This window comes from Pelodiscus sinensis, chromosome 3, assembly GCF_052426305.1.
Source record: "Pelodiscus sinensis isolate ZL-2025 chromosome 3, ASM5242630v1, whole genome shotgun sequence".
Taxonomy (NCBI): domain Eukaryota; kingdom Metazoa; phylum Chordata; order Testudines; family Trionychidae; genus Pelodiscus; species Pelodiscus sinensis.
Window position 1 is genome coordinate 183,938,840 of NC_143054.1, and position 9,753 is coordinate 183,948,592.

At 47.4% G+C, this 9,753-nt stretch overlaps 1 protein-coding gene across 2 annotated transcripts; it reads left to right on the forward strand.

Annotated features, from left to right (window-relative positions):
• The first annotated feature begins 24 nt into the window (after positions 1-24).
• FBXO48 (F-box protein 48) lies at positions 25-8,964 on the forward strand. 2 transcript variants are annotated; one of them, XM_006114107.5, is made up of 3 exons: positions 25-172; positions 1,650-1,990; positions 7,654-8,964. In XM_006114107.5, exons 2-3 carry the CDS (start codon positions 1,685-1,687, stop codon positions 7,813-7,815), a joined length of 468 nt encoding a protein of 155 aa, XP_006114169.1. In that variant the 5' UTR covers positions 25-172; positions 1,650-1,684; the 3' UTR covers positions 7,816-8,964. The 2 variants fall into 2 exon arrangements, with proteins under 2 accessions (XP_006114169.1, XP_006114167.1); XM_006114105.4 differs by lacking the exon at positions 25-172 and adding an exon at positions 179-351.
• Positions 8,965-9,753: the final 789 nt, after the last annotated feature.

Sequence of the window (9,753 nt, forward strand, 5' to 3'; positions counted from 1 at the left end):
CCCCGCGCCGCCCGGCCGCGCTTCAGCGTCCCCGCAGGCAAACTACAAGTCCCGGCGTGCCCCGCTGCGGCGCATGCGCGGGGTCCTGTTTACCTTGGGAAGGGTGGAAACAAGCCCGTTCGAATGGGGGAGACGTTAAAACCGGCAACGGCGGGCAACGGCGCGGGGCCAGGTAGGGGGCGGACTGCTCCACGCGCCTGGGCCGGGGGCTGCTGCGGGGAGCGCTGGCTCCAGCCACGCCCTGGGCTGGGGAGTTCCGCAGCAGGGCCCAGGCTGGCAGCGGACGCAGGGCACCGTCTAACCCGGGCGGGAGCCACCGGCCCACAGAAAAGCCGCCAGGGCCACCCACACGTGAGCAGCCAATAAAACGAGCCCCTCGCATCACACTCGGCCCCTGGGGGCGGGGGGCTTCCCCCAGCAGCTGCGTGATCGCCCCCCCCCCCCATTCCCCACCCGCGTCTACTCCTCGCCCAGCTCATGGGGGCGGGGGCAGCCTAGCCTGGGCACAGGGCATCGCCCACGGCTCGAGTGATTGCCATGGGGCTGCCCATAGGCACCAGTGTTCAAATCCCCACCTCACCCAGCATCCCAGCAGTGGTCGTCTCCAGCTCTCCTCCATCCCCCCCCTGCTGGCTTCAGTGTCGCCAGATGGAAGCTACAAGTCCCAGAGTGCCCACAGGTGTGGTGCCTATTTTCTTTAGCAAGCCACTGCCCAATAGGCTGTGAACAAGCCCATTCGGGTCGCACCTAGGGGTAGCAACACAGGGCCAGGTAGGGTGCACAAGGCACTCTGTACTTGCTCCACACGCTCCACATATTTCCCTATGTGCAGGGGCGGCCTATCCATATAGGCAAATCGCCTAGGGTGCCAAGTTAAATGGGGTACCAAATGGTGACACAATATCGTTGAGGGGTTTGGAGGTGGGGGCACCGATTTGCAAGGTTCGCCTAGGCCGCTCCTGCCTATGTAGAATATGGGACACCGGGGAGGGGGCTGCCAGTGCTCAGAGTTTCAGCCTCACGGTGTGGGTGCAGCCACCAACACTCAGTGCTTCAGCCCTGCAGCGGAGTGGGAAGGGGGGCTGCTGGCACTCAGAACTGCAACCTTGTAGGAGGGGGAGGGGAGGACCACCACCAGCATGCAGAGCTTCAGCCTTGTAGTGGGCGGGGGAGGGAGGATCAACCACTTGCACTAGGGGCTTCAGCCCCATAGCTGGGGGAAGCCACTGGCACTCAAGGCATCAGTGTTGCAGGGGTGGGACAGAAGCCACCAGTGCTCAGGATTCCAGCAGCCAAAGCTCTGACTGCTGGTGGCTCCCCATCCACCCTGCCCCACTGCAGCGATGAAGTTCACCCCCACAACATGCAGAATGGGGAAGGAAGGGGAAGATACCAGGCCCTGAGTGCTGTCAGTTCCTTCTCCCACCCCCTGCAAGGGAAATTTGGGATAATGTGCCCACTTTTTTTTTTCCTACAAAGTCAGGACTGAAGGAGGCGGCCTTAAATAAGGGACTGTCCCAGTAAAAACAGGACAGATTGTCACCCTATGCTTGCAGCACTTGAACATATATCCTTAAGCATTAGAGTTATCTTGATAAAAGTTAACTGCATGTATAATATAAGTGACCCCTGCACTTCTTCACCCCTAGGATTACTCATGGTGGATGTGTGGAGACCATAAATTATGCAGAAAACCTCAAAGAAGAACAAACAGGAAGGTACTTCATGTAAAGAACGGACCATCCTTCCATCATCCAAAAAGAAAGAAGAAAGTCAGGAGGACTTTGTGGAGCTGCTGCCTCCAGAAGTCACCTTGAAAATTTTCAATGAACTGGACGTTCAGAGCTTATGCAAAGCTGCAATGACTTGCAAGAGCTGGAATCGCACAATTGAGAACAGTGACCATTTGTGGAAACATCACTGTTTAACTGTAAGAGCTGTCTGTCAGCGAGAGATAGACTTTGATCGAGGAAATGGATATTCATGGAAGGTAAATTAAAGGCCATGGACTGTCTAGCTTTGGGAACCTGGATAGCTTTGGGAATCAGTATTAAGATGTAAGGTTCTCTCCTTATCAGTATTTCTGATCCATCCACAGTGAAGAGAAAAATTAAAGTTATCTAATACCTGAAGCTTGTGAGCTCTCAGGGCTTGTCTACATTACAAAATTAAGTTGACTTAAGTCAGTGTACAAGCCACCAGTGGTTCACATGCACACTTGCTCCTTTCGTTGGTGGTGCATATCCCCACCAGGAGTGCTTCACCAACTGAAGTGGTACATAATAGGACACAGCTGAAGCCCACCAGCCTATGGTAACACTGGCATGGCACTCATTGCTGGCCCACTGTCAGCAGGGTACAATGGCCTCAGCTACAAGCCAGCATCTACAGCTGACAAGTGTAGCTATCATCACCAGAAAAGAGGACTACAACTAACAGCTCCCACTGGGGTTGATGGCCAACCAGCTGTGTCAGTTAATCAGTGTCTTAACTGCATTAACAAAAGAACTATACCCCTCATGGAGTTAGAGTTATGTTGGCATAGAAAGTGACTTATTTTGGCAGAAGCAGTATTCTAATGTAGACATTGACATAATTAGGTGAATGCAAGTCATCTTGCATCAACCTAAGTACCTAACCTTGTAATATTGACCAGGCCTTAGTGATAGTGTCACAACAACCATCACAAATGGCAGTCTCTGAAGCTCTGAAGAGATGGCAAAACAGTACCATAAAGAAAAATTAATTATCCTCTGTTCCCTGATAATAGATCAACCAGTTCTTGGATGGAACATATTGAGAAAGGAGGGCAGTTTTACACACCTGGTTAGAGCCTTGCAAGTCTGAGAATATCCACTTTATATATGCAGGTATCAGCAACCATGGATCTGGATGCGGATATCCACAGCTCATTTTTGCAGATGCTGTTGTGGATTCAAATTTTGTATTTAGAAAACCCTGCAAGTTTGTATCTGTATCCATGGAAAATGGATGCCAGGGATGTAAAAGGTTAACCAGTTACCTGGTAAGCATTAGGCTTACTGAGTAACCGATTAACTGGACTGCCAACCCCTGCAGCACAGCAACAGGCTGGCCCCAGCCACGCTGCTAAATCTGTTGAGTGAAATCCTATCAAGAAAAACAGTAGCAAATTCTCACAAGTGAGCTGTTAAATATAGGAAGGCTGAAATATAGAAAAGCTGAAAGATTGAAACACAGCTATCCAAAGATTCTGAGTAACAGCAAAAACATTTAAATACATCAAAAGCAGGAAGCCTGCTAAACAACCAATGGAGCCACTGGATATTCAAAATGCTAAAGGAGAGTTCAAAAATGATAAGGCCATTGCAGAAAAGCTAAATGAATTCTTTGCATAGGTCTTCACAGCTGATAAGTCACCAGGAGCATATGATATTCAGCCAACAGTTCAGAAGGAACTTAATTATGGAATAACAGAATTACTGTATTATGTAACCTAGGTTTTGTCTCCATTGCCAGCTTTGCTGGCAGAGGGTATGCAAATGAAGCACTGATTAGCCTTTTGTTGTGCTTCATTTGCATAATCTATTCAAGCTGTTTTTGTGCAAAAAAAAAAAACCCAGTGTGGACGTTTCCTTTTTGCGCAAATACACCTTTTTGCACAAGATCCTTATGCCCTTCTGGGAGAGAGAGAAAAAGATATCCCCAAAGGATCTGAACTGAGTCCAATACTGTTTGACGTATTTATAAATGATCTGGAGAAAGGGTGACCAAATTTGCTGACAATACAAAACTACTCAAGATACATCCAAAACAGACTGCAGAGAGCAACAATGGGATCTCACAAAATTGTGTGACTGGACAACAAAATGGCAGATTAATTCAATCGTAGAATCCTAGAACTGGAAAGTACCTCAAGAGGTCATCGAGTCCAGTCTCCTTGGTCACAGCAGGACCAAGCAGTGTCTAGATCATCCCTGATAGATGTCTATCCAACCTGCTCTTAAATATCTCCAGTGATGAAGATTCCACAAGCTCCCTAGGCAATTTATTCCAGTGTTTAACCACCCGACAGGATGTTTTTCCTAATGTCCAACCTAAACTAGGATGTGAAGGACTAGTCAACTATTATCGGATAGTCAACAGGATAGTCGATTAGTCGCTCTCTCCCCTCTCCCCCCCCTTTATCTGATAGTGGCAGCAAGGGGGAGGAAGAAAAAGGGGTTCTTCAAAGCAGCAGCGCCACGTGGAGTCCTGAATCAGCTGGGGACTCCCCTACTGACTCTGGGCTCTGTACGGTGCTGCTGCTTTGAAATGTTATGAAGAGCCTGGTGCCAGGTTTCTTATGGCATTTCAAAGCAGCAGCACTGTGTGGATCCTGGGGTCAGCAAACCCAGGGCTCCACATACCGCTTTTGCCTTTGAAGTGTAACAGCAGCCCTAGGGTTGTTGCTACTCTTAAAAAGCGGAAGTGCACTATCAACTAATTTAATAGTTGATGCAAAAATGCATTGTCTATTCAATTAGTCACCTGATACTTACCATCCTTAACCTAAACCTCCCTTGCTGCAATTTAAGTCCATTGCTTCTTGTCCCATCATCAGACGCCAAGGAGAATAATTTCTCCCTCTTCCTTGTAACACTTTTTTAGATACTTAAACTGCTATCATGTCCCCCCTCCATCTTATTTCTGAACTAAACAAGCCCAAGTCTTTCAATCTTCCCTCATAGGTCACGTTTTCTAGACCTTTAATCATTTTTGTTGCTCTTCTCTGAACCTTCTCCAATTTCTCCACATCTTTCCTGAAACTTGGTGACCAGTTCTATTCACAGTAATCCAGTTGGGGCCTAATCAGTGCAGAGTAGAGTGGAAGAATGACTTGTTCACAACACTCCTGTTAAGGCATCCCAGAATCATATTTGCTTTTTTTGCAACCATGTCACACTGTTGTCATGTTTAACTTATGGTCCACTATGACCCCTAGATCCCTTTTTGCAGTACTCCTTCCTAGACAGTCACTTCCCATTCTGTACATGTGAAACTGATTGTTTTTCATCTAGCCCAGGGGTGAGCAAAGGGCCTCCGCAGGCTGGATCCTGCCCCGGAGGCCCTGCCACTGTCCCGCCCCCAAGCCAATTAGGGCCTGGGGACCATGCAAAATTTCCTCCATGCTGCCAGGAGCATACAGCACTTTGACATGCCACACGCTCCTGGCAGGATGGAAGGAGGCGTTGTGTGCTCCCCTGCCCCCAGGCTAATCAGAGCCTGTGAGGAACATGCAGCACTTAGAAGTGCCATGCATTCCTGGTAGGGTGGGAGAAGGCTTCAGGGCCTGGGGGAGAACACGAAGTCTCCTCCTGCCCTCCCAGGAGCATGTGACACTTTTAAGCCCTGTGCAGGGTGGGAACAGAGCAGAGAAACTTGGCACACACACCCAGTTCTGATTGGCCTGGGGGTAGGGGAACATGAGAAGTCTCCTCCCAACCAGGAGCATGGGTGTGCAGGGGAAAGGGGGGAGGCAGGTACGCAGGCAGGCAAGCAAAGGTGCTCCCCCCTCCCCAGACCAATCTTGGTCTGTGGGTGGAGAACCTGGAAGTATCCCAGCCCCCTTCGCCCCCCCCCCCCCTTGAGGCCAGGGGCCACTTCAGAAATGTTTGAAGTGGCCCTTGGCAAAAAGTTATTGCACATCCCTGCTCTAGCCCGTGCTTCAGGAGCAAATTGCAGTCTGTAATGGCCACTCATCATTGGGTGTGGACCTGCTGCCTTTTCCTATCCTGGCTGCCGCCCCCCCTCCCCCCACTTTCATACTCTCAGGCCTTGCCTCAGGTCCTGCAGCCTGGGAGTGAAGTCAGGCCAGAGCTCCTCAGCTCTGCCTGCCTTTCCCAGCACTGATATCTCCAAGAAGCCTTCTGCTTCCCAGGCAGCCAGGTCCCTCCTGCTCTGCAGCCAGAGCTATAGTAAGTCCTCTGTCCCTCAAGGAGCCCTTTCTATAGCCCCAGCTGAGCCCTAATTAGCAATAACTGCCTCAGCCTGGACTTTGCTCTCAGCCCCCACTAAGGGCTGGGTTTTTGTCCTTAATGGGCCAGTACAGGGCAGACGCCCTGTGACACCATTCTTAAGTACTTATGACTGCTATAGCTTCATACTTAGCAGATCAGAGAAAGAATGATTCAGACATTGCAAGTACAACCCTGAACCAGCACAGGTTTGAAAGTAAGGAGGTTACAGCCACCTCATTTGGGGCCGTAGGTCTACCTCCATAGATCACTGAAACAGAAGCAAGCCATTTCGGATTTACTTCCTCTCAGAGGAAGGAGTGTTATAGAAGTTCACTATGAGGCAAGAACTCACAAGGAGGCAGGCAGGCATGTGAGCAGATGGAGAGGTCTGAAGAGTGGACACACTGAAATCCAAATATTTCACACCTTTGTGACACCTGACTTCATTAAGCAAACATCACAAATCCTAGTCCAGGCAGTCTCTAGTTATATGGCTATTTCCAAGTCTTCCCAGATTACTCTCTTAGGGCATGTCTACACAGAGGTCTAAACCCAAAATAAGCTACACTATTGGAGCTATGTCAATTGCGTGGCTTAAGTCAAAATAGCTTATTTCGGCTTTTGGCGCTGTCTACACAGCAGGAAGTAGAAAGAGCACTCTTCCTCTGATTTGCCTTACTTCTCATACAATGCAGGTTACAGGAGTTGGAGTAAGATGTCCTCCAGCTCAACATTATTCCAACATTATGTCGAAATAACTGCTTGCTGTGTAGACACAGACTATGTTATTTCAGAATAACTGATGTTAGTTATTAACGAAATAACACTGCTGTGTAGACTTCCATTTATCCAGGGTTGAGGTCACAAGCTACAGGTGTCAAAAACTCAACACCTTAGTATCTCCCTACATGAGCTGGAACTCAGCCACCCTGTTACAAGGGTACCTGACAGTTATTTTGGTGCTCTCAGGATAAAGAAAAAAATAGCAAGATTTTAAAAGTTTTCCTTTAAGGTGGGTATTTAGCCTGAGAATGGGGATGAGAGGCAGAAGATTTGAGAAGTAAGAATAGTCCTCATGTTACACTGAAAAATGTGAAAACGAAGCTCTGGGCCACACTGAAAAATGTGAAAACGAAGCTCTGGGCCACTAGAGGGCATTTGTACACCTGTATACTGCACTGAGGTCCCAGACACCCAAGTGTGTTGTAATATACAGGCAGTCCCCGGGTTACGTACAAGATAGGGACTGTAGGTTTGTTCTTAAGTTGAATTTGTATGTAAGTCGGAACTGGTACATATTGTAGGGGATACTCTAGCCAAACATTTCTCCAGAGCTCAGTTTTATTCTCCCACACCTCACTTCCCTCAGTCCTTTATTCTCAAGCTGAGGTGTCTGCTGTGAAAAGCCGCTCTGCGTCTCCCTGGCCTGCTGGGGGAGGGGGCGCTAGCTTCGCGTCTCCCTGGTCTGCTGGGGGGAAGCAGCTAGTGCGGGGTTGCCTCAACCCGTTTGTAAGTAGGGATCCGATGTAAGTCGGATCCATGTAACCCGGGGACTGCCTGTAGATGCTTTTTTGGGTGTAAGACTTCAGTTCTCTCAACTTCTAATGTTTGCTCTGACTTCTGCTTAGTTTATTTAGGTTTTTCCAATGCTATTTAATTTTTTATTCTGCATCAGGTCACTCTACTGAGAAACTACTGGAAAAGCAAAGTGAAGCATGAATGGCTCAGTGGAAAATATAGCAACATTCATTCACGCTGTGGCTTACCAGAAAAAAGCATGTATCCTATGGATGCTGATACATGGGGAGAAATACTGGAAGCAGAACTGGAGAGATGAGAAACCAGACATGAATCTTAAATAGCAAGAAATGGCACAGAAATGACTGTTCTACTGTAAATATTTAGCCATTTACACCAGTGACACTTGCAAATATCTAGTAGAAATGTCACTGAAAAAAAAGGTATAAATATGGAGATTTTTGTTTTGCACTTTATCAGAGCAGCTTGTTGTAAAAACCCTAAATAAGATAAACTATACAATGTAATCATTTTTAAAGATCTACTGTAATGTTAAACCCATGTTAAGTCTTGGAGTGATTTTCTCAATATGCACTTTTTTAAAAAAAATTGAAAGACTACAAGCGGTTTTGTTTTTCATTTTTGTTTTACTCACAATTCATTTGAAGAAGATCCATGAGACTGAAGGATCCACTAGATTGAAGAATCACCACAAGGATGAGAAAGGAAGGAGGTTGTACAGTACAAACATCAAAGCCATGGGATATGAAATACTTCAGTGACCGTTCCCATCAAGTTCTACTTGAAGTACAGTTATGGCCAAAATAATAGTGCTACCTTCTTAGAGTGCATCTACACAGCATCCTAAACTTGAAATAAGGTATGCAATTTGCTCTATGCAAATTGCATCTTATTTTGATTCTATTTCGAAATAGAATATTTTGAAAATTTGGTGCGTCTACACAGTGCCAAATTTCGAAATATAGGATGTTAGCAATGAAGCTATGAAATGCATAAAGGTCAGAATTAGACTGCAGTACTGAGAACATTGTTCAATGATTTAGGGGATTATACAGTTTTAGCATTTTCTGGAGTTTAAAAAGTATGTTTTTACTGCATTTATGTCACATATCTTATAAATCCTGTTCTACATACATGACATTTTTCTGCCTGGGGCATAAGACAGTCACTATCATTAGTAAAAATTAAAGAACCAAGATAATTAATTTGATAGAACAGAGCAGCATAGAGTCCAGTTTCTAAAATTTAACATGAATATTTTTCGCAAGCATGAACTTTGGAAATCTATGCCCTCCTATACCTTGCACCAAAGACTCCTGGAGAACCAGAAACTTGGTATCTTGATTCATTTTTATTGCATCTGCTACTCCATAGCATTGTCAGCATAATTCAAAGGCCCTTGGAGTTAAATAATTTTGTGGTATTAAATATATTTCATGTTTTGTGATATTTGTGTTTGAGTGGCTAGTTCAAACTCATGTTTGTGGGGAGGAGATTCCAAATTAGGGTGCATCTACACACCACACTTATTTTGAAATATAGTAGCCCAGTGTCTAAGAGTCTGTAACACTGAAATGCTGGCTGTTCCCTCTGGGTGGCATTGTTGCCTGAAATGCTGGCTGTTCCCTCTGAGCGGCCCGTGCTGCCTGGGGAGTGTGGGGCCCAAACGGCTGCTTGCTCCTCCACGGCGGCCCAGCTGAACAGCGCAAAATTCAGCCGAGCGCCACGGCGGGAGGCAAAGGGGGGTCAGGGCAGTGACGTGCGGCATAACAGCAGCTCCAGGCCCCGTCCCCAGGCCGTGAATGTCACCGCCCCACCCCCTTTCGCCTCCCACTGTGGCGCTCGGCTGTCTTCTGCACTGCTCAGCCTGGCCGCTGCGTGGGAGCAAGTGGCGTAAGCAACCGTTTGGGCTTCACACCCCCCCCATGCAGCACGGGGAGTGCGACGCCCAAATGGCCATTTGGGCTCCACGGTCCCACGAGTGAGAGGCAGGACGGGGAGGAGGTGGAGGAGAGCTGAGGGGGGGAGGAGGCAGGAGGAGGAGGAGGAGCGAGAGACCGGAGGCTCAGGAGAGAAGACCAATGTGGAGGAGAGACCAGAAAATCCCGTCTTATGATGGGCTAATTGGCAAGTTTTGAAATAACTGATGTTATTTTGAAATAATGTGAGCGTCTACACATCAGTTCCATTATTTTGAAAGAAATTCACAACAACAGATGGTTTATTCTGACTTCTG

Excerpts from the sequence above, each read along its gene's own strand:
- FBXO48 (XM_006114107.5), top strand. The coding sequence starts at position 1,685 with ATGCAGAAAACCTCAAAGAAGAACAAACAGGAAGGTACTTCATGTAAA. Across the intron at positions 1,991-7,653 it reads GAAATGGATATTCATGGAAG|GTCACTCTACTGAGAAACTA; the intron begins GTAAATTAAAGG and ends ATTCTGCATCAG.